Raw genomic sequence first — 25,818 nt, forward strand, 5'->3', positions numbered from 1 at the left:
GCTAATATTACAATGCGAGCATTATAACAAAAGATGTAAATACATTAATATGGTACAATATGCATGTTAATATAGGCCATTCTTAAAATGCAACACCTAATTTCATACAATATGTTACAGGGCGCCCCCTGCTCTATCCCGGCCTTAAACTGTTCAAGACCTGTTGGCTTAGACTGTGCAAAGTTCGCCTTTCAAAATTAAATCCTCTTCTATGTACTCTCTTGCAATAATAAACATCCTTCCGAAAAGCGACAACTGAAGTGGCCAAAAACAGTTGGTCACCATCCAGTGTCAACTGTCTGTCTCCTAACATTCTTTGTTATTATGAGTAGAGCAAAACTGGTCTCAGATCAGTGACTTCAAACACTGGGTTTTTGCAACGATGCAGTTTTACGAGCCAAACAGGAAGTGCGTTGGACTGAGATGAGAAAAAATGGGACAAAGAAGCTGAGTTCTCTCAATAAACTTGTTTTCACTAAAATCTCTCTCTGTTCCTCCCTCTCTCTATCTCCTTTCACTCCTCCTCACTCAGTCCTTTCCTTGACTCCCTCGTTTTCTTCCTCTGAACTCAGCAACAAGAAATCATCTCAAAGACCCTGACTGTTGCGAATCCTTCCCTTATAAGTATTGTATTTGTATTGTATAACAGCAGAATCTTCTTATTAACATAAAAACTCAAGTAATAGTTCACCCAAAAATTTAAGTTTTGAAGGAAAAACATAAACAGTCATGCACACAACACTTGCACATACTGGATAATAGCCAGCAAGAATGCAGGTTTTTGTGGTGTTTGACATAACTTTAAACTTCACAAGTTGCAAAATTAATGATTCATGTTATATATGTTTTGTTGTTAAATGGAGGACAAAAAAAAAAAAAAAGATGATTAGAAACTGATGAAACGTGCTACCAATAAATAGACAGTTAAGATAAAAGATGTTTTAAATTCTTCAAACAGTTTCGTTTTTTTTTTTTTTTTTTTTTTTTAAAGAAAATGACAATATTCTGAATGACTATTAGCTGGCTAGGCTGAATGATGTAAATGCAGTTTAAAAAACGAAACGCTATCTATGCAATAGAGTGGAGTTCCATAAAACATCTTATAGTGTCAAGACTGAAATCCTAAAATTGTCCCTGCTTGCGTAGAGTATGTTTCAAGCCCATGCATAGCTAGATGTGTTTGTGAAACATACTTGCATAGTGTGTGTTCAAGGCCATTGCGTAGCTATAAGTGTTTGAGTAACATACTTGCTTCGAGCATGTTTCAGGCCCTTGCGTACTTAGATGTGTTTGCGAAACATACTTGCGTAGAGTGTGTTCGAGGCCATTGCGTAGCTATAAGTGTTTAAGTAACATACTTGCTTAGAGCATGTTTCAGGCCCTTGTGCAGCTAGAAGTGTTTCCGAAACATTCTCGAGTATGTTTCCAGCCTTTGTGTAGCTATAAGTATTTGCAAAACATACTTGCATAGAGTATGTTTCAGGCCTTTGTGTAGCTAGAAGTGTTCACGAAACATGCTTGCATAGAGTATGTTTCAGATCCTTGCAAATCTAGAATTATTTGTATTTCATACTTGAGAAGAATATGTTTCAGACCTTTGTGTAGCTATAAGTGTTTGTGAAACATACTTATGTAGAGTATGTTTCAGGTCCTTGCGAATCTAGAAGTGTTTGCATTACATGCTTGGTAGAGTATGTTTCATGCCCTTGCGTAGCTATACTAATTGTTTGTGAAACATACTTGCATAAAGCATGTTTCAGGCCCTTGCGTACTCAGATGTGTTTGTGAAACATACTTGCGTAGAGTATGTTTCAGGCCCTTGCATACCTAGAAGTGTTTGTGAAACATACTTGCGTAGAGTATTTTTCAAGCCCTTGTGTAGCTTAAAGGGTTTATGACACATTTGCGTCGAGTACATTTCAGGCCTTTGCGTAGCTAGAAGTGTTTGTGGAACATATTTGCGTAGAGTATGTTTCACGCCCTTGTGTAACTATAAATGTTCATAAACATACTTGCCTAGAGTGTTTCAGGTCTTTGCGTTACTATAAGAGTTTGCAAAACATACTTGAGTAGAATAAGTTTTAGACCCTTGCATAGCTAGAAGTCACTGTATAGAGCAGTGTTTCCCCAACCCTGGTCCTGGAGTACCCCCAACACTGCACATTTTAGATGTCACACTTATCTGACACACCCAATTCTGCTCCTGGAGCCTCTACTAACATGCAGAGGTGGGTAGAGTAGCCAAAGACTGTACTCAAGTAAAAGTACAATTACTTAAAAAAAAATTATTACTCAAGTAAAAGTACTAACATAAATGATTACTTGAGTAAGAGTAAGTAAGTACCCAATTAAAAGAGTACTCAAGTAGTGAGTAACTCGTTGCTTTCACAAATGACATAATAGACGTTTACTCCCCTATATTCCATTACATAATACACATTGAACATGTACTACAGAACTATTATTACTATTAATGGAAATAATCATCATTGTTATTAATGGAATTAATCATCATTCACCATCATGTTGTTCCAAACCCGTATGACTTTCTTTCTTCCATGCAACACAATAAGGAGATATTAGACAGAATGTTTGCCTGAGTCACTATTTACTTTCAATGAATGTTTTTTATTCCTCCATATTTTGAAAGTGAATGGTGACTGAGACTGTCAGTCCCTAACATTCTGTCTAACATATTTTGTGTTCCACATAATGCAAAGCGTCACACTGGTTTGGAACAACATGAGGGTAGGGAAATTATGACAGAATATTAAATTATGGCTGAGCTAACACTTTAAAGAGAGAGTTTACCCAAAAATGAAAATTCTCTCATAATTTACTCACCCTCATGCCATCCCAGATGTGTATGACTTCCTTTCTTCTGTAGAACACAAATTAAGATTTTTAAAAGAATATTTTAGCTCTGTAAGCCAATATTTTGATGCTCCAAAAAGCACATAAAGGCAGCATAAAAGTAATCCATAATACTCCAGTGGTTAAATCGATATCTTCAGAAGTGATATGATAGGTGTGGGTGAGAAACAGATCAATATTTGTCATTTTTTGCTAGACAACAGGGGGCGATATGCAGAAAAGAATGTGAATCACCAAAAACAAGAAGAATGTGAAGGTGATCTGTTCCTCTGATTCTCATCCACATTATCACATCGCTTCTGAAGATATTGATTTAACCACTGGAGTCTTATAGATTACTTTTATGCTGATTTATGTGATTAAAAATCTTAATTTGAGTTCAGCAGATGAAAGAAAGTCATACACATCTGTGATGTCATGAGGGTGAGTAAATAATGAGAACTGTAATTTTTGGGTGAACTATCCCTTTAAGGGCTCTTGTCAGATCTGGATGAATTTGTCAATAAGAAGAGAGGTTTGGAAACAGTTCTAGTAATTATTACAGTGAAAACGAGAAAATGTCCCACAAGGACATTATATATAATGCTGAAATATAAACCAAAGCAAGATCATTCTTTATTAATGCCTTCTTTTGCTATTTCATAGCTTTTAAAGTCCTGTGTGGATTCTTATTTCAGCGTAGTTACAGTTTTCAGTGTTGTAAGTATTTAGATCATTAGTTCTGTACAGCAATACCTCCACTCTCTAAATGCATATACGCTGCCTAGTGCGTAGGGCACCAACCCCTGTCGTGGAACACTCGCTGTCTGAAACCGCCCCCTATCCACTATATAGTGCACTATTTCGGGTGTCTGCCATTTTGTAGGAGTGTCTGAGTTCTGAGTGAGCCACTCATTCCTTACTTTTGTTCACTCATTCTTACCCACAATGCACTCTAATTTCGAGTGTACATTTGATATACACTCGACAATGGTTAATTGCCCACAATCCACCACAGGGAAGATGTACGAGCTGGGAGTTTACTTTTTCCTTCACTCCTGCAATGTTTTATTTTATGCTGAATGTAGTAAATTACTTTTTGACAAACCATTATTGATTAAAATAACATAATAACATATAGAGAGGCAAAACATACAGATACATTTTAAAATGTAATCTTTATTTTATAAAAAGTGTTTACTCTTTATATTAACACACAGTATATATTAAAAATGACAAACAGAATGAAGATTTATTGTATTAATATATTATTTAATAAGACTAACAAGTAAATACTGCTCATCACATGCAGGACGCGGGACAAAGCGCACTGCTGCACTGATTTAAAAATTTACTTTTAAAAACTGATGTCATAAGAGCCCAGTTACAGAATCACCCTGAAAATGACAATCTCATTATACAGAAAAGCCCACGTTAGGATTCGAGCCAAAACTTACCTCAGCGTGCTGCCTTAAATTGGAGCTGTGATTTTAATCTTGAAATATCAGCTTGTCTTGGTGTTAAATGAAGGCATTGCATGATGAAACTATTCTTTTTTTTCATTGTGCGGAGCGAAGAAAGTGTTTCACTCTGAAGAGTTTGATGCTGCAGCACTGATGACTTGAGTGACAGTCTGCGACAGCAGCTCAGTGCACGCCTCTGTGTGAACTTCCGCTGTCCCATTCAATAATCTCTCAATAAATTAAAAATTAAAATTAAACCCAAAGTAACGACAGGAACGCCACCCATTGTACAGAAGTAAAAGTAAAAACATTTCATTAGAAATTTACTTGAGAGTAAAAAGTACCCACTTTTAAACCTACTCTAAAAGTAATTTTTTTTCCAAAAAGTTACTCAAGTAAATGTAACTGAGTAAATGTAGTACGTTACTACCCACCTCTGCTAACAAGCTAATGAGTTGAATCAGATGTGTTAAATAAGGGAAACAAGCAAAATGTGCAGTGTTGGGGGTACGCCAGGACCATGGTTGGGAAACATTGGTCTAGAGTACATACTTGCATAGAGTACATTTCAGCAGCCAATTGCAAGAAACCCATTAAGTTAAGAAAATTGTGACAATACACTTACAATTAGAACTAAGGGTTTTCTTAACTTAAGGAGTTTCTTGCAACTGGACCCAGACCCTTGCGTAGCTAGATGTGTTTGTGGAACATACTTGAGTAGAGTATATTTCAGGCCTAATACTGGAAACAATGAACTCACTTTTTCTTCTTTATGCGAGCAAGTCTGATCTTTCGTACTGTTTGCCACAACATGACAAGGGTAACTATCAGGGGTTAAGTTGGGATTTCGGAGGTGGGGGAACCCTAAAATCGGGTGTTGTTGCAACCCCCATAAATAATTATAATAATAAAAAAACAATTATATTTGTTTCATTTTGTAAAGAATATAGTTTTAATAAAATACATGGGTGTCTAAATATGGATTTATTAATAGACATGTATGGTATGTAATTCATAGAAGTAGTTTGTTCTTTCAGATGAATACATTTTACTGGGATTCTGTTTTACTGGAATAATGATTTGTCTGTCATCATTTATGTATGTCATTATTCAACTGAACTGTGAAAATTCATAATTACATAAAATATTTGGTTTAGTGTTTTACATCAGATGACAGCTGGGACAAGTTACCTTTTTCTTGCCCTAGGTAAGGGATCATCTTAGAACATGCTAAACCTATATCTAATTATGTTACAATTTAATAGTAAATGCACATTGTTCTTAATGGAAACAAACATATTAAAAATAAATATTGAATCTACAAAAAAGGAGGACACGTTGTCTCATGCTGCTCTTGTATTCTGTCTCTACCAGCATCTGCAACTGACTAAAGCGAAGCACAATGAATTTGACATATTTTTGAACAAGTACACTCGCTAAATGGAGATGGAATGTGTCAAATGAATCAAACAAAAAAACGCATCCAAGAACACAATAAATGGAATTGCATTTTTTTCTTTTTGTAATCGGAGGTGCAGGAATGCCGTTTCCGACCGTACCGGCCCAATTTAACTCCTGGTAACTATGATGCAACAAATTGACAGATAATTATGGTTTGTTACATAAAAGGTACAGAGTGAATGCTTTTCATCACTGATAATGGCAGAGGGCAAGAACAGTGTTGTTAACGGAGTCATGGAAGGTCGTGTAGATTTCATAACCCATTCTTCTCTTTAAAGGCTCCATATTTGGAGTCATTTATCAAAGTCAGTACAGTGGAGGCATACATACACACACACACACACACACACACACACACACAAGTTTGATACTCACCCTGCTGGGTGCACCCTCTGGGAGCGGAGGAGAGAGAGAGCGAGAGAGAGAGAGAGAGAGAGGAGGTGAGGTTGAGGATTGACGTCAGTCTAGATAATCATAACAATTCCATAGCAAGCCAAGATCATGCTGACAAATTCAGTCAGGGAGCAGTCCTCCTCCTGGCCCCACTCTCTATCAGAGCCTCCAGACTTCTCAGAATTCTATTCAATCTGCTGCGCCAATTCAACACATCTACTGTACCCTCCTTCTCTCTCTTTTTAAACGTTCTATCTGTTTGAATCTGTTTTAAGTGATCTTACTGTAACTCATCTAACAAATAAGATAACTGGTCTTTGAGAGCTTATACATGAGTGAACAGTTTGAAAGGTCAGGCATTGTCTCACCTCGCAGGTGCTCGGGGTCAAGGTGATTGCGTTCGTCCTTGTTAGTGAGGTGGGTGGAGACTCCCAGAGCTCCGGTGAGGGCCAGCAGTCCAGACGTGCCACCCAAAGACAGGCCTGAAGGGTGAGGAGTGAGAGGGATACCTGGAGTGTGGTGAGACAGGTGCTGGAGCTGCTGCTGCTGAGATGGATAGAGTGATGGATGGATGGATGGAAAAGAAAAGAGAAAAGAGATCATAAACAGATAAAGTCTGTCTCTCTCCTGTGAGCAGAATTACAACTTGTTTTGTTGCTGGCTATTAGAGACACATTCTCTCAGCAATCCACTGTCTCTCTGAGCTCTGATCATATTACTGCACTGAAAGCCCAGTGATACAGCCCACACAGGACTTTAACAGCACAGAGACAGAGAAAGAAAGATACTGTTGACTCATTTTTAAAAGTGTCTAGATTTAAAACCAGAAGATTTTCTATGGTTTCTGTAAGTCATATTATTATCAGAATAGTTTAAAGCTGAAGTAAAACTTTTCTGTGTTAAAATGCTTTCTCCTATCCCAGCTTAATGCTGCCTTCACGACATCTGAAGTTTCCCCACTTGAAAGTTGCACATAAATGACGCCTTAGGTCACTGGGAAACTCTGAGATAATTTTAATACCCAAGTTTCTGACATGGAAGGAGTCGTAAACTTTCAACATGGTGGAGGAGAGTACTGTTTCTGTAGAGAATGACAGGTTTTATTTATTTTTCTAAATCTTTCTAAATAATTCCATTATCGTCATCAAGCTAACTGAGCAATATGTATTATGCTGTCATAATAAAAGTTCATTCAATTGACAGATCAGGCACAAGTTGGTGTGCCGCAGGGCTTAGTATTAGGATCTCTACTTTTTCCTTGTATATGCTTCCCTTGGGAGACATTATCAGGAACCATGGAATTAGTTTTCATTGTTATGCCGATGATACTCATCTTTTTATTTCCACGAGACCTGATGAAATTTCCCAATTTTCCAAGTTAGTAGAGTGTATTAATGATATAAAAAAGGGCTATCTATCTAATTTGAATGACTAGAAATTTCCTTCTACTCAATTCTGACAAAACCAAAATTATTGGACCAATAACCTCTAAAAACAAGATGCTAGAATACAGTTTGTCCCTCGATGCATGTACAGTTACATCGTCTTCTACAGTTAAGAACTGGGGTTTTATGTTTGATAGCAATCTGTTCATTGAAAATCACATTTCCAATGTTTGTAGATCAGCATGCTTCCACCTCAGAAATATCACTAAATTACGGCACATGCTCTTTGTTTCTGAAGCCGAAAACCTAATTCCACGGTTTTCAAACTGGAAGGCGCCAGAGCATGTCAGGGGAGGCGCAGAGATTGATGATAAATTTACCAAATGAAATCAAAAGATATATAAATACTATAATACCATGCGGATCTATAAGATATTTTTCAAAAGTGTCAATAAACCTTCTGTTCCGTACAATTCAAATTTGCTTTCGATTTATTTGCTCTGCAAACTCTTTGTAGGCTTTGGATTTTCTAGACACCGTTATTTCAGGATGATTGGATGATTGGACAGATGTGATGATTGGTCTACTGGTTAGTCCAGTAATGAAATGAGTTTCTCAGTCACATGACCTTTTTGATGCGCGTCTTTTATTCCTAACAAATTCAATAGGAGTTTATTCGGTAAATGTGTCCATCATAGTTTATGCATATTTCTTCTTATAGAATACAAAATGTATCCACCTCAAGCGAGCATATAATTTTTTAATGTGCATTATGGAGATTTATTCGCATCTTGGTGTTTCCAACCAGCAGTTTTTATGCGATATCCCAAAATGTGCATAAAAAAACATTGATGGAAACATAGCTACTTTCTGCTTCACTTCAGTCTACCACAATGAACTTCACAAAGGATTAATTGCAGCCAACTACAGCCATACAACAAGGGATACTTCAATGGCCACTTGCCTGCACCTCAGTCTTAGGATGGACTTCACCAAAAATTAACTGCCACAAGCTTCAAGCCGAACTGCAAAGAAAACCTCACTGACCACTGCCTGCATCATCTTGGTCTTAGGGTGAACTACACAGCGAATAAACTGCTATCAGTCGCAATCCAATCAAACAGCGAGTAATGCTCCTTTGACCACAGCTTGCATCACTTTCTTAAAATGGACCACATAGACAATAACAAATGTTTTTTTTTTTTAATTAACTAACATCTTATGGAGTTTTTTGTCCTTGCCACTTGTCACATATGGCTTGCACTCTGGTGACCAAAAGACAAATAATTTTAAGGCATGATTTTCATTTATGTTTTTCAATAAAATGGCTCAATGAGGACTCTAAGACATTTGAGACATTACAGACATTACATCATAATTTTCTGTATAACTGCTTTAAAACGATGTGTAATGAGAAGAGCGCTATCCAGATAAAAATGACTTGAGTTGACTTGACTAATCCTAAATTCTCAGAGTTGGGTCCCTAAAGGGCTATTCACAGTGAAAGTAATTTTCATCAACAAAGTGGCCAGAAGTTATTAATTTTTAAATAGAGTTGCCGATTTGAAATGTCATTAGCAACTATTAACAATGCAACAAGACTGGGGGCCTGGGCAGCTCAGCGAGTATTGACACTGACTACCATCCCTGGAGTCGCAAGTTCGAATTCAGGCTGCGCTGAGTGACTCCAGCCAGGTCTCCTAAGCAACCAAATGGCCTGGTTGCTAGGGAGGGTAGAGTCACATGGGGTAACATCCTTGTGATCATGATTATGTGGTTCTCACTCTCAATGGGGCACGTGTTAAGTTGTGCGTGGATCGTGGAGAGTAGCATGAGCCTCCACATGTTGTGAGTCTCCGCGATGTCATGCACAGCGAGCCACGCGATAAGATGCGCGGATTGACAGTCTCAGAAGCGGCGGCAACTGAGACTTGTCCTCTGCCACCCGGAATGAGGTGAGTAACTGCGCCACCACAAGGACCTACTAAGTAGTGGGAATTGGGCATTCCAAATTGGGAGAAAAGGGATAAAAAAAAAAAAATATGCAACAAGACTGAGCAGTGTTTAAGTTTATGCAAATAAGCAGAGATGCATCTATCTGTCTGTCTGTCTGTCTATTTTTAGCCAGAGTCTGTGTTTGTAGCCTGCTAGCTTTTTTAGCATCACTTATCTATCTGTTTTCAGCCTTCAATCCTTAACATCTGCCATTTTTCAGCACGCATCATTCTCTTATCGTGATTCAACTGCGTGCACTTTCCACGTGCATCCGCTTTCTATTTTTATCGCAATTAAACTGCATGCATTTTACAATGCGCACCCGTTTTTCTCCTCTGTGTTACACGGATTATTGCATCAATCTCAAAGCACCACTTATCAAGAACATCCATAACAACAAACAGTTGCGTGAGGGATTCACATCGATCTCAAACCCTCACCGCTCAGGAACAACCAACAACAACAAACAACTGCAGTAAGTCATGGCATCCACTCATGTTATTTCTTCCTGCATTGCATGTCACATGTTTACAATAGCCTCTTTCATCAGCAGTGAGGGATTCACATGTGATAAATGTAAGGAATTAGTCAGGCTGACGGAGAAGGTTAATGAGTTAGAGACACGCATCCGAACGCTAGAGGAGGTCAGTGAGAAAGAGAAGCCGGTAGATACTGTTTCAGATGTGGGCAGTACAAAGAGCAACACACACACTTTGGTTCTGGCTGTAGAGTCCCCGCAGCATGGCATTTGGGTGACGTCTCGGCGGCATATTCGCTCAGCAAAGCGACACCACTCTCCCGTTCCTGTTAGGGTTTCCAATAGATTCTCCACACTCAGTGATGCACCCACTGAGAATCATGTTGAAAGATCCCTTGTTATTGGTGATTCTATTGTAAGGAATGTGGAAATAGAGACTCCAGCCACTATTGTTAAATGCATTTCGAGTGCCAGAGCGTCTGACATCAGATCAAATTTACAAGTGCTGGCTAATGCTAAACGTAGATTTTCTAAAATTGTTATTCATGTCAGCACTAATGATGTCTGGCTTTGCCGGTCGGAAATCACTAGAGATAATGTTAAAGAGGTGTGTGAATTTTCAAAAACGACGTCAGACACTGTAATATGCTCTGGACCCCTCCCTGCTCGTCGTGGTGACGAGGTTTATAGTAGATTTGTGTCACTGAATGGCTGGATATCTGAGTGGTGTCTGGAGAATAGAATAGGATTTATAGATAATTGGAAGAGTTTTTGGGGTAGACCTGACCTGCTAAAGAGAGACGGACTCCATCCCTCCAGGGAAGGTGCCTCTCTCCTCTCTAGTAATTTGGCTCATAGTCTTAATAATGATAGTATTTGACTAACTGGGGCCCAGGTCAGGAAGCAGACAAACTGGTTAATCCGAACAGCTGCTAGCTGCCTTGAGACGTCAAACAGGTCACATAAACTACAACACATAGAGACTGTATCACCTAGATATCATATAGAGACTGTGTCTGTTCCCCGAACTACCAAACACAAAACCCTCACTAAATCATTTAGAAAAATTTTTATTAAGGTCAAACTTGAAAAAACAAAAAAATTAAAGATAAAGATAGGTCTACTAAACATTAGATCTCTTTCTACCAAAGCACAAATTGTAAATGAAATTATTACAGATCATAGTTTGGATGTGCTCTGTTTGACTGAAACCTGGCTTAAACCAGATGAATATATTAGTTTAAATGAATCTACTCCCCCAGGTTATTGTTATAAACATGAGCCTCGTCTGAAGGGTTGAGGAGGAGGTGTTGCTACAATTTACAGTTAAGTTTTTTTGTGTTACTCAGAGGACAGGATATACATTTAAGTCTTTTGAACTAATAATGCTTAATGTGACACTGTCAGATATAGATATAAATAAAAAAACTTTGTCGTCTTTTACCCTTGCTACAGTATATAGATCACCCGGGCCTTATTCTGATTTTTTTTATCAGATCTTGTAGTTATTGTAGATAGAGCTCTAATTGTTGGTGACTTCAACATTCACATAGATAATGAAAATGACACATTGGGATTAGCATTTATCGATATTCTCAACTCTCTTGGAGTCAGACAAAATGTAACAGAACCAACTCATCGCCATAATCACACGCTAGATTTAATTCTGTCATATGGAGTTGATGTTGATACTATTGAAATTCTGCCGCAAAGCGATGACATCTCAGATCATTACCTCGTCTCTTGTATGCTGCGATCAGCTAATGTTACTCAATCTACACCACGCTATCGTTCAGGTAGAACTATTCTTTCGACCACTAAAAATAGTTTCATTAATAATCTTCCAGATCTATCTCATACACTATGTAAACCCCAAAGCCAAGAACAACTTGATGAAATAACAGAAAATATATATACAGTCATCTCTAGCACTCTTGATAGTGTCGACCCCCTTTGATTAAAGAAAATTAAAGAAAAAAGCCCTGCAGCATGGTACAATAATCACACTCATGCTCTCAAGAGAGCAGCTCGGAAAATGGAGTGCAAGTGGAAGAATACAAAATTAGAGGTATTTCGCGGTGCATGGAAGGATATTGTCTGTAGCTACAGACAGGCACTAAAAGCTGCCAGGTCAGCATATTTTAGCAAACTCATAGAAAATATCCACAACAATCCTAGGTGTTTATTCATTACTGTGGCTAAATTGCTTAGGAATAAAGTCTCAACAGACCAGATATTCCATCACAGAGTAATGACTTCATTAATTTCTTTACTTATAAAATTGAAATAATCAGAAATAAAATTGGAATTATGCAATCATCTGTCACAGTACCTCAGAAAACAGTGTCTCATAATTTTCCTCACGTGCAACTTCAATCCTTCGCTGTCATAGGTCATGAAGAGCTAACAAAACTTATCGAAACATCAAAAGCCACAACATGTTTGTTAGAGCCAATACCAACCAAGCACTTAAAAGAGGTATTCACTGTAATCTCAGAATTTCTTCTTAATATTATTAACTCCTCGCTATCCTTAGGACATGTTGTCCCAAGAAACTTTAAAATGGCTGTTAACAAACTGCTTATTAAGAAGCCACAGCTTGATCCTGGTGAACTGGCTAATTATAGACCGATTTCAAATCTACCATTTATGTCGAAAATGCTAGAAAAGTTAGTATCCTCCCAAATATGTTCATTTCTACAGAGAAATAGTATATATGAACAATTTCAGTCAGGATTTAGGCCTCATCACAGTACAGAGACTGCATTTATCAGAGTTACAAATGACTTGCTCTTATCTGATCGCAGCTGCATTTCACTTCTAGTGCTTTTAGATCTTAGTGCTGCATTCGACACGACAGATCACAACATTCTCTTGAATAGGCTAGAGAATTATGTTGGCATCTGTGGAGTTGCATTAGCATGGTTTAGGTCCTATTTAGCAGACCGCTACTACTTTGTCTATGTAAATGAGGAATTGTCAAACCAAACAAAAGTAAGTATGGAGTGCCACAGGGATCAGTTTTAGGGCCTCTGCTTTTCTCCTTGTATATGCTTCCCCTGGGAGATGTGATCAGGAATCGTGGAATAAGTTTCCACTGTTATGCCGATGATGCCCAACTTTATATTTTCAGTGAGTGTTCCAATGAAATAAAAGATTGGATGGCCAGAAATTTCCTTCTACTCAATTCCGACAAAACAGAAGTACTAATTTTTGGACCAAAAACCTCTCAAAATAAGCCGCTAAAATATAATTTGACTCTCGATGGATGTACTGTTACATTGTCTTCAACAGCGAAGAAATTAGGTGTTATATTTGATACCAATCTGTCCTTTGAAAATCAAATTACCAATGTTTGTAGAACAGCGCATTCTTCCACCTAAGAAATATTGCTAAATTATGAAACATGCTCTCTGTTTCTAATGCCGAAAAACTAATTCATGTGTTCATGACCTCAAGACTAGATTATTGTAATGCATTACTGGGAGGATGTCCAGCAAGATCAATAAATAAACTTCAATTGGTTCAAAATGCAGCAGCCAGAGTGCTGACGAGAACCAAGAAATATGATCATATTAGCCCCATTTTATCATCGTTACATTGGCTACCTGTTAAATTTCGTATTAATTTTAAAATTCATGCAATTGCCTGAACCTTGGATTTAGGATAAACCTCACCGAAATTACTGGCCAGGTTGAACGCGATGCACCTAACTGATCTCTGCCTGCATCACCTCGGTCTAATGATGGAATACACTCTTGAAATGGAATACATAGACTATCAATTAATTGCCAACAAAACCCTTCATTAGCCAACTAACAAGGACAATTGCATCTATGTGAACTTCTGCAGTTAATCCAGGATGGACTTCAAAGACATTAGTCATTAATCTTACAGTTCATACAAAATCTTTGTTTAAACACTGACCCTTAGCACTTACTTAGTTTAATAATTTTAAACCATGACTTGCACTATATATAAGTAATATTGGCATTATATTCATGATGTTTGCCAGAGATGAACTGGCCCCCACAGTGAGTTTGGTTTCTCCCAAGGTTATTTTTCTCCACTAACCAACATCTTATGGAGTTTTGTGTTCCTTGCCACAGTCGCCTTCGGCTTGCTCACTGGGGTTATAAATATAATTATTATTTAATTACTTATTTTTAAACAATTCACAATCGTATTTTTTCAAACTACTGTAGGGCTTTACTGGTTGTTTAGATCAGTGTTACTATCATAAATAATTAATAATTATTTCTTAAGTTATTAATTAATATTTAAATTAATTAATTGAATCTAACTCATTAAAACCTCATATGGGGCTCCAGTAGGAGCGGGTTTGGTTATTAGAAATAATTAATAATTATCAAAGATAATTATTAATTATTAAAATCAATAGAACATTGATGAGAATCAATGTTAGCTTTTTATAATCCTTTAAATCAACAATTATCAAAGATAATCACCAATCATTAACATCTATGATACATTAATTAAAATTAACACTAGCTTATTGATCCTTCAAAATCAACAATCGTCAAAGATAATTATCAATTATCAAAAATCAACAGAATATTAATAAGGATTAACATTGATGGGGCACCACCCTGGAATCAGGGACTAATAACCAGATAGTATAACAGTCTCAATATTAGATTGTTTTCTTAGGAAAATCGACATCCGAAGAATATCGATTTTCAGAAAAAAAAAACAATGAATGAAGGCTTGAATCAGAGCACTGACATCCCGTCAGCATGACACAGGTGTATGCAAAACAAACCAAAACACTTCTCTTTGTAATATAACAAAGTTTATTTATGCAGTAATATCAATTAATAATTAATACAATGCAGTCAATAAACTTCCGACTTACAACTACAAACTAAACAGTGATATGATTAAATATGGAAACTAAAATAATCCTATAACACATAAGGTGTGTGTCTGAGAGTGTGTGTGTGTAAGGAGGGACGCGCACAAAATGACGGACGTGATTCTCGTGTAGAGTATGTCACACGAGACTTCCGGCCAGGGAATATGGCCGCGAATGTGGGCGGAGAGAAACCAGTCAATGGTAGCTTAGGGACAAAGCTGAGCTTTATCACGAAGATATCTACTTGCCAAAAATATGTGCCAGAATGTTTGTGAGGGGTCGCGTGTGTGTGTGTGTGTGTGGTTAGTACGAAAGAGAGGGAGAGAATTAAGTGACGGCCCCAAAGCCAATTTCGCGATCGTGGGAGAGAAAGCAGCTGTTAGTTTATCACTCAGAGACGCGGTGGAAGGCTCGTAAACCGTCCTGCGGTCTTTGATTCTTTAATGGATAAACTCAGTTTTCTGGTCTCACCTGCGATGGCGGAAATGCACAACAGCCCAATGTGGTTGGACTACAATACAGCAAATCAAATTCGTGATAATTAATACCCTTAGTATTAATAATGAGCGGACATGGCGGTCCGTAAACTGTACAAGCAATAACCTTGATACACAAGAATAACACACTATAATATTCTATCTCTGCCCAGACGTAAACCTCTTACTTGAATGTAAGAATGTGTGTTCATCCGTCCTTTAACTCAGACTCGGTTCCTCGAGGCTTGGGTGATGACGGGAGGCCGTTTCCTCGCTCTGTCGGCGGGTGGTACGGCTGCTGATTCTCGGCGGGCTCACGGAGAAATCAGCGACGTCGACTTGATTGAAGAGGGAAGAGAAATCTTTTCTCTTCACTTCTGCAGGCAAACGGATGAAGATGCAGATTGCTCGGCGGTCTCCTTCGGATCCGTTAGAGTGTTCGGTGGAACACAGAGTAATCTCAACTCGTCCAGCTAGATGGAGATTGTATGGCCACAGTTTCAAGTCGGACGTTACTTCCTTGTGCCACGAGGCTGCACCTGAGAGCAGCGATGAGCTGCGTCTACACACGGCGAGCAAAGTTGCTGGAAGCAAATCCCGGAAGCATTTCAGAGGTATTTCTACTCCTGATGATGTCATGGTTGAGGTGCGTTCTGTTGTGTGCCTCATCCAATAGGAGTTGAGAGTTCGATCCTTTAGTGAGCAAGGCTTCATGGGATTTGTAGTCTGTTTTGGACTCCCTTTGTTTGATTTTGGCGTGGTTTTTATCAGTAAGATTTATGAACTGGTATGTGGGGGCCTGAGTTAGGTTTTACGACTGTGTTAGGCCTGCCTTTGTCTTCTATCTCCAAAACTTCAATTCTGCTTCATTTGATCCATTCAGAAGTGGACTTACTCCTATTCTTTGGATCATTGTCTTGCTGCATAATCCAGTTGCGCTTCAGATTCAATTTACGGACTGATGACCGGACGTTCTCCTTTTGGATTTTCTGGTAGAGCAGGATTCATGTTTCCCTCAATTACTGCAAATCGTCCTGGCCCTGAAACAGCAAAGCATCTCCACACCATCACACTACCACCACCATGCTTGACCGTACGTATGATGTTCTTTTTGTGGAATTCTGTGTTTGATTTATGCCAGATGTAACGGGACCCCTGTCTTCCAAACAGATCCATTTTCGACTCATCAGTCCACAGAACATTCACCCAAAAGGTTTGAGGATCATCAAGATGAGTTTTGGCAAAATTCAGATGAGCCTTAATGTTCTTCTGGGTTAGCAGTGTTTTTCGCCTTGCCACACTTCCATGGATGGCATTTTTGACCAGTGTCTTTCTGATAGTGGAGTCATGAACAGTGACCTTTATTAATGCGAGAGAGGCCTGCAGTTCCTTGGATGTTGTCATTGTCTTTTTGTGACTTCCTGGATGAGTCGTTGCTGTGCTCTTGGTGGAATTTTGGAAGGTCGGCCACTTCTGGGAAGGTTCACTTCTGTGCCAAGTTTTCTCCATTTAGAGATAATGGCTCTCACTATGGTTCTTTGAAGTCTCCGAGCCTTTGAAATAGCTTTATAACCCTTCCCAGACTGATGTATTTCAATCATCTTTTTATTCATCATTTCTGGAATTTCTTTCGACCTTGGCATAGTGTGTTACTGGGTGAGATCTGAGTGTTGATTTGATTAAACGGGGCTGGCAGTAATCATGCCTGGGTGTGTGTAGTCCAGCTGAACCCCATTATGAATTCAGTTTCATAGATTTGGGGATTTAGTAACTAAGGGGCAAATACTTTTTCAAACAGGCCCAGTTGGTATTGGATAACTTTTTTGCTTCAATAAATAACATTATCATTTAAAAACTGTATTTTGTGTTTACTCAGATTGCCTTTGTATTATGTTAGATTTTGTTTGAATTTTTTAAACAATTTAGTATGAGAAATACACAAAAACAGAAGAAATCAGCATATGGCAACTACTTTTCCACAGCACTGTATATACCTGTCTGTCTATCATCTCTATTTATCTACCTGTTTGTCTGTCTGTCTCTCTATCTATCTACCTGTCTGTCTGTCTATCTATCTATTAATCTATTTAAGAAAGGTCGGAAGTCACTCACCCCTATGATCGCGTTGAGCTCTGCCATGGTGACCTGTTTGGCACGTTCCACTGCCTGAACAACCTGCTGCTGATGCTGTTTATAAACACATGCACAAGATACAGTTTAAGAAAGAGCATCAACACACACATTCAAGCACACAAAAAAAGTGACACACACACTACTACAAAATGCTCACAATCACATACATGAACTAAAAAAAAAAACACAAATTTTGAATTCCTCTTCTCTCCCCACCTTTTCCACACTCCTCCTTTCATTCCCTCTGTCCGACACACACACCCACAGTCAATATTGACAGACATCTCACTCTGTCCTTCTTCGTCAGCAGACACTAACTCAAGGTAATTCTAAAGGTGACCTCTTAATCAATACACTTCTGTCTGATCTTTTATTGCTCATCTGCACATAAATAAATCCTACTCATTTGAACTGAGGTCTGACATTACAGCCTTTTTTTTTTTTTTTGTGGAATACAAGTATCCTCACATGAAAGGAAAATTTAACAGTATACAACTTATAAAAGATCACAGACACAAGTGTCATTGAAACAGAATTTTTAACACAATCTGGCCTTGTAAGAGATAAGAATGGTTCTTGTTATTTGACTAAATTTATAATTTCATACAGAGAAGGTCAGAAAATTATTTTGCATAAAGAAAAGGAAGCCTATTTTTAAGACCATTAAGATTAAAAATGGGTTTTGGGATGACCTGGACATAATCGTGATTGTTTCTGAAGCTCATTCTCGTAAATTCAGAAATTCTTGTTAAGGTTTTATAACATAACAGACAGGGGTGTAAAGCAATTGAGTAAAAATACTTGTGTTATTTTTTTATACTCATTTAAGTACTCACTACATTTTTGTATATCATTTTCTTTCATCTTAGTGGACTGAAATCACCTTTTCACTGCATCTGACAAATGACAGATGTCATTTCAAAATCAGTGTCTCACAATGGTTGTGTGGAGTTACGACCATCTGCAGAGGCGGAATTTTGGATCTGATCTGAGCTTCGGATATGTTGAAATATTTGTCCAACTAGACCGTATGTGGCCACCTGACTGAATGTGATGTATTCATTCAAAATTATGAGCACGAAGTGAGAAACACTGGTGGTTTTTGTCCTAAACTTTATTCTAAATGCCTGCTACTTCTACAGATTGGACAGTTATGAAGTCAAAAATAATCATTCATGTTGCAAATATATATATATAAAAACAAAAAGCTTTTGTAATTTTGTAAATGTGTACATGTCATTTATTTCTACACTTGCCTTCATATTTAAATCATATCTATGAATTTCTACTCCCCATTTGCCGAATTTTTATTGTTGTTGTTAGGGAACTATTAATTGTAATAATAACTATAAAACCAGCAAGTATAATAATAATAAAAATAATGGAATCTGAGTAAATATTATTTATGAATTTTATCTGCTAAACAGCAAGGTTGGGTAGCAAACCTCAGAAAACAATTTAAAAAACCAACAACATTACTAACTTTCTTCAAAGATTCATTTGAATTTCTCTCTATGTCTCAAGGCGTTGGGTGCTCTGAGATCCCAATTCATGAGTGTTGTCTCCCATGCAACGAACACTGCATGACTGTGGCAATGTTTTTGCAAAATAAAATTGTGGTTCATTACACGTCTCAGGGCAGTCCCAAAGGGAAATGTCCACTGTGTGGTGCTAAAAGCGAGTGAAATGTTCTCCCAAACAGATGAGGCTTTTAAGGTTAATGTTCCATCGAGATTTAAATCAGTAAAACCGACCTCCCTACCCTAAACCTTAAACCTAAACCTAACCGATAGTATCATAAAAAGCAAATGTGAGATGAAAAACAATTTCTGAAGCAACTACGTCACGTTTGTGGTTCTTCTATGACATTTTCACTCATGTGTCGACTCGCGTGCTCTTCTTAACTCGTATCCTGGTCCTTTGTATCGCATATTCAGCACTTTGTCAGTTGAACTACTGGCAATTTGATCACACTTGAACAAGCTTGTAAATGTAGTTGGTTATGTAATGCAAACATTAAAATGAGTCATGCGCTATAGTAGAAGTGCTTATATGTCATAAGATAGCATTGTGTGAGGAACGCTGCAAAAAGTACCTGTTTATGAACTGATAATCTGCCATTTTACACGTGATTTGAGTGAAAGGGGATAAATGTCATTGTTGTTTTAGCGCCTCTTGTGTTTATTCCACCAGGAAATTGCCATGTTACGTACAACAGGCCACATAAAAATTATTTTGCAAAAATGTAGTTATTGTAACATGATTCTTTGACCAGGTTGTGAATGCCCTGGGGGAGAAATATGGCAGTCGAAGACAGTAAAAAGGCGACTTAACAAACCAATCAAATTTAACAACATCCTCTCTCACACAATCTCCTCTCTTGATTTAATTCTAACAATGAAAAAAGTTACTTTTTACTTTTTTAACACTTAAGTACAGTTTAATGTGAATACTTTTTTTTACTTTCACTTGGCTTGATACTTGGACTTTTAATAGTTCACTCAGTATCCATACTTTCACTTAAGTATAATTTCTGAGTACTTTTTACACCCCTGATAACAGATTAATTTAATTAATTCATAGTGTGCATTCACTCAACCCACTGTGGTCACATCGGAGCACTGCAGCTCCAAAGCTTTGAAGATGACAATGAATCTTTGGTTCCCTGACATGGGAATTGGAGCTTTTCAGTGTTTGGATGCAAAATGGGTCCAAAATGATTTTCTCCACTTACCCTTCATGCAAATGTGAAAGAAACAAGCAATGGGTTTAATTTGTTTGTTGTTCACAAGTTTGATTTTTATGTGAATGAGGGTGAATACATTTTTTATGGAATGTTCCTTTTTGGGTGAACTACCCATTGAATAGCTGCTAAAAGCAGACAGTAATGCTGGACTCAAGCTGAATTTGGACCGCCATACAACCTGAGCTCATCAATTTTAAAGCAGACGACTTTTGGGAACTGGACTCAGTAGGAGTGTTCTGCTTTGAAGAAAAATGCATGATATCAGCAGTCCTTATTTAGACGGAGATTCATTAAAACCTAAATGCTGCGTGCTGTACTAAATGTGTGTGTGTCTCTGTACACCAGTGGGAGAAGACCCCAGAACCTTGATGAGTTGTCAATCACTGTCAGTGTACCTCCTGAGAGAGGAAAGGGATGATTTGAGCACAGATAGCGCTGAGTCGCTTCACGATCTCTGCCTGAAAGAGAACACACATACACACTCACGATTAGAAGAGAAAACAGTGACAGTAATAAACCTATACAACCGGCTCTCAATTCCTATGCACACAAATGTTTTTAGCTTAGATTATGACAATGATATCTTAGCAGCAATGTCCATTTTTTTTATTCTTAAAAGGCTATGGGCTCTATTTTCGTGAGAGCGCAATGTAGCTCTACTTTGTAGAGCTAAGTAGTACTCTCTAAGTACTCTCTATGTAGCATAGTCGTAGCTCTACACACTACGACCATGCACAATGTCTTATCCAATTTTCGTGAGAGCGCTTATTCTAAGTGCAATTTTCATGTCAGCACAAAGCACAAGTGGGCATGGGTGGGAGTATTTGCGCTATCTGTGGGTGTATTGTATGTAAATGAATTGGCGCAAATGACATCTATCTGCCTCCCTTTTATGACATCTGTGAATGTCCTCATTAAAAAAAATTTAAAAAAAGATTCATAAAGTAAATAATGTTTTTTTTTTGTTTTTTGTTTTTATTATTATTCCAAAAATGCCAAAAGGTTTTTTTTAGGGGAAGTATGTGGGTTAATGTTAGTCTGTAGTAATTATAATTGGCTTTATATAAAAAAAAAGATAAGTTTATGATATATTCCCATATACAGTAGATTGCTATGTAAACATTTGGGTGTGTTTGTGTGTGTATGTGTGCTGAGTGCTATTCATTCAGCCATATCACTGTTCTCTGTGTGTGTATGTGTGTGTGTGTGTGTTTCAGAGAGAGAGAGAGAGAGAGAGAGAAAGAGAGAGCTCTTAAGGGGCTGAAAAGGTTGAATAGTCTCACTCTCCTTGCAACAGAGCAAACACACACACACACACACACACACACACAGAGACATGTTTAATTATAGTCTCACTAAGAACAACAACACAGAAAGGCAGACAAGTGTTTTACACACAATGCAACACATGAACAGTTAATTACTTTCTCACAACCAAACACGCACACGCACCACACAGTGCTAAGTCACCATCCACCTTCATACTCTACTATTATCTTATTTTTTCACTCTTTTCTTTCTGTCCTGTGATAAGGCTCTCTCTCTCATAAACACACACACACACGCACGCACACACACACACACACACACACACTAATGAAAGAGTATTTGCAGTGATGGAGGTACAGAAACACAAAGCAGACCTCTAAGTGCACTCTAATACACAAGGAGCAAAAGAAAACCTCCAACTCCTCTATATTAGAGTTCTGTGTCTGTAGAAAAGCTATTTTAATCTGAACACAGCCACACAATGACACTGAACACTATTCATATCTTTATATTTGTATTTTAATATAAACTGATTCCTGATTCTATCTATCTATCTATCTATAATTAAATACAGTTGTTTTAAACAGGATTATTTAGTAACTTATAGCTGAAATCAGTTTATGATAATGTCATAGAACAGTGATTGTAGAACCATGCTGTGCAGATGTTATAAATTGGAAATAACACAGACTACTTGTTACTCCTGCCATATTAGACTGCAGATAAGTGAACGAAACCATGTTCAGTTGTTTGCCTTTTTGTCGGGACACTGTGTAGCAGTGATGCTGAACATCTGCAGATTGTGTGAGTGTACATGTGAAACAGAGCTCATTTGTGTATAATGAGGTTGAGAAAGCGAGTGATGTAACCAGTTTGGAATGAAACGGAATGTGTTTGAGAGAGAGAGAGAGAGAGAGAGAGTTGGAGAAGAAATAGAGAAGGAAAACAAGACGTGTGTGTGTGCGTGTGTTTGTGTGGAAATCCCAGGGTGCCAACCTTTTAGCATAATGGCTTTGTCACTCGATCAAAAGGACCTGAGTAGGTGCAGATGCCCCACTGTGTGTGTATTTACCCAGACTTCACGTGAGTGTGTGTGAATATGTTTCCACATTTGCATAGATCTGCTTTGTAAAAGTGTGTGTGCATGTAGCTATGTGTGCATCCAGAGTTAATAACTTTATTCCATCCAAATGGAATGAACCATATAGATATTTTTCATAATGGACTGTATATTATTAACTATACAGTATCTACATAATGGTGTATGTGTGTGTATTTACTAGGGGTGCGAATCAGCAGGGAAGTTAATTAAACTGTGATTAAAAAAAACTCATATATATTGCATATATAAATTACATATATAAATTATATATGTATCTTTATCACTTGTTTCTCATTTATCTAGATTGAACTTCTGTGCTTTACAGTATTAAATTTTTTGCTCGTTATGAGTTGGATTTGGTCCAACAGAATCGAAAATGTGTTGACCTAATGGTCTCAGTTGATCACTTTTTCCCCAAAAAATTTACAAAAAAAATAAATAACTACAAAAATTCATTCTTCCCATGTGAATATCGACAAAGTATCGTGAGGTAATGTATCGCAATGTAGACTGATCACATCAAATTCATCAATAGTAAGTAGAACGTTTTTCTGCCGAAATTGGACCGTCCTTAAAGCTAGAGTTTGCAATTTATACCAGAAGCATTTTTTGTTATACTGGTTGAAAGTCTCTTAGTACTTGATTTATTGATTGCTGTCAGGATGCACTGATACAAAAAAAAAAAAAAAAAATCCATTATCTGTGGCAGTCACAGGCCTGTAAATGGCCCATCCAGTCATTTCATTTGGCCAGAATGCAATGATTGGATGGCCTAACTGCCTGTCTAACTAGGTACCTGCCTACCTCTGCGCACTCTGCCCGTGCACTCAATGGTGTGAGTTGGGGGTGGGACTATCTGACTGTTTGAACAACTGCAGGCAAGGGACATATTCAGAAAGCTGTTTTAAAAACAACATTTATTTTTGAAAATTCCGTTCGGTATTGGCTGGAGGTTGTTGGACATGAGATGACTGGTGGACTTCAGGGCACCCACTTGTTTGTGGGCTGCCCATGTCACCTATGCCTAAATCCACCCCTACATTACACCCCTAACATTAACCATATGCACTAACCCAAACCCCAACCCTAAACCTAATCGTCAGTGGAGTAAAAGCTAAATTTTTTAGCGAAAATTCAACCTCTGAATCAAGCTCACCATTGTTTATGTGAACACAATTACTTCCTGAGACCAGAAACAGTGTCTTGGAGGTTGCCCGTGAAACAAACTATCAGTAGCGCTACAGGGAAATATATTCACACTTGAAATTATGCAACAATGTCTGATGTTGCTTGTCAGTAATTCGGAAGTATAGGGTTGATTTCATGTTACATTAACTTACGGAAGCATCAAGTTGATTTCCGACACGTTAAAATACCTATTTTTTTTAACCAAAGTTGTCCCAGAAGTTAGCTAAATCTCACAAAACCTCCTTTGTGGGACATCCTCAATTGGATTAATTCTCAAATAAAAGAATTAATGTTTGTTTACTCTAAACATGCCAAAGGTTTTGAATTAGAGTTAGGGTCAGCCAGTGGCACTGTATGGTACTGTATGTGCATGTGAGGGGGACATTTTGTGTTTTGGGCCATCTGCTCTAGTTTAATGTGTTAATATAATATGCGAATCTATATGAGCTGGACCGATGTATTAAGTCTCTATGAGAGCAAAGAGATTTTGGTTGCAGGACATTTTCAAAGATGCCCCATTTATATTTGCCCCCCACCCTCTGTAAATGTTTTCACCTCATATTTAATTACCCTTGAGCCTATGCATGTGTATATATATGCATGTTTGTGTTTGTAAGTGTGCTCATGTTCTTAGTGTGTGTGTGTGATTTTTGGTGCTTTACTGCTCTCCTTTCCTCCCTCATTTTTTTCTTTTTCCGAATGAAAGGGCATCAATCACGGGGAGGGGGGGGGGGGGTTGGGAGAGTGAGGAAGGGAAGGAGATATTGGCAGAGTGCCAAGGGAAGAGAGGCTGGCACTCTGCACTGAGAAAAAGAGAGGAAAAGAGAGAGGGAGGGATATAAAAAAAGGAGAGAGAGAGCACTAGAGCGAAGAGGGAATTCAAGAGAGAACAAGCTCACAGAGACAGAGAGACAGGGGGCGAACAAGACCCAGCTACTGAGAGAAAAAGAGAGAGATAATGAAAGCAGTGTGACAGATGAGGGGAAGGCTAAATGAGGGCTTTATTGAATACCTCTGTGCCTGTGACCACAATCAGTGATTAGAGCATCATTGCTTAGTATTTGCCTTTAAATGTTTGGAGAGAGAGAGAGAAAGAGCTCCATTAGACATGAAGGGGGCACACTGATAAGACCAAACCTGCATCTGGATGCATCACTTTAAAAGCTTGTGTATGTGTGTGTGTGGCTTTACATCCCCCAGATTTTCTTTTTTCCCATTTTTTTCTTTTTTGTCTCTTATCCCACCACACACACACACACACACACACAGCTGGCTGTTCTCACACACACCTCAATGCATTGGCTGTGATCATAATACCAGAGCCATTAGACAGACAGACAGATACATAGATAATATACTGAGCTACTGGGATGATAATGATTCCTGTCACACTTCAAATTATGTGTTCATGTTACAGTGTTATTACATAACTACTAATTAATATTAGAGCTGTTGAAATTAATGCAAGTAATTAATTTAAAATGTTCATAGCATTAAAAGATTTTAAGATGGAAAAAGTATGACAGGAATTTTGTCAGGAAAAGTATATATAGAGAGTCAAATTTCAGAACTTTCAAAATCTGCGATCAATCGCGATTAACTAAAAATCATGCGAATAATCGCAATTAAGTATTTTTATTGACAACTAGAACTAATTAATATTAATGAACAACATGTAATTAAGATGTAATTATTTTGTGGAGCTATATATGTACAATTGTTATTTTTACTATAATTCATTAACTGATTTACATGTAATATGTGCAACATTGCTACTGTAAAGTGTTTCCATTGTACATGTCTTCTATTATACCATTTTATACCATTGTACAACTTTCAATCTCTCATGCATTTATGGTATGCAGTGAATTACACCAATGGTTGAGAAGGTAATCATGTGCAAACACATCACAGCACTGAAAATCATGTGGCAATTTTCTCTCTCTCTGATTCTCTCTGACCCATCTATATCCCTGACTAGCCCTCATTCATAGCCCGTC

General features: G+C 37.8%; 1 protein-coding gene across 7 annotated transcripts in view; it reads right to left on the reverse strand.

The window, feature by feature from the left end:
* LOC127438571 (transducin-like enhancer protein 4) overlaps nt 1-25,818 on the reverse strand; it is an 82,744-nt gene that overhangs the window by 12,503 nt on the left and 44,423 nt on the right. For 2 of the 7 annotated variants that reach the window (XM_051694243.1, XM_051694245.1), the window contains 4 exons: nt 20,655-20,717; nt 17,493-17,567; nt 6,539-6,716; nt 6,153-6,169 (listed from right to left, as the gene is read on the reverse strand). In XM_051694243.1, coding sequence (XP_051550203.1) covers nt 6,153-6,169; nt 6,539-6,716; nt 17,493-17,567; nt 20,655-20,717 — 333 coding nt within the window. Of the gene's footprint in view, nt 1-6,152; nt 6,170-6,538; nt 6,717-17,492; nt 17,568-17,729; nt 20,718-25,818 lie in introns of those variants that run through there. The other 5 variants (XM_051694244.1, XM_051694247.1, XM_051694246.1 and 2 more) reach the window with 5 other exon arrangements.

The sequence above is a fragment of the Myxocyprinus asiaticus genome, chromosome 49 (assembly GCF_019703515.2).
Source record: "Myxocyprinus asiaticus isolate MX2 ecotype Aquarium Trade chromosome 49, UBuf_Myxa_2, whole genome shotgun sequence".
In the NCBI taxonomy this organism is placed as follows: domain Eukaryota; kingdom Metazoa; phylum Chordata; class Actinopteri; order Cypriniformes; family Catostomidae; genus Myxocyprinus; species Myxocyprinus asiaticus.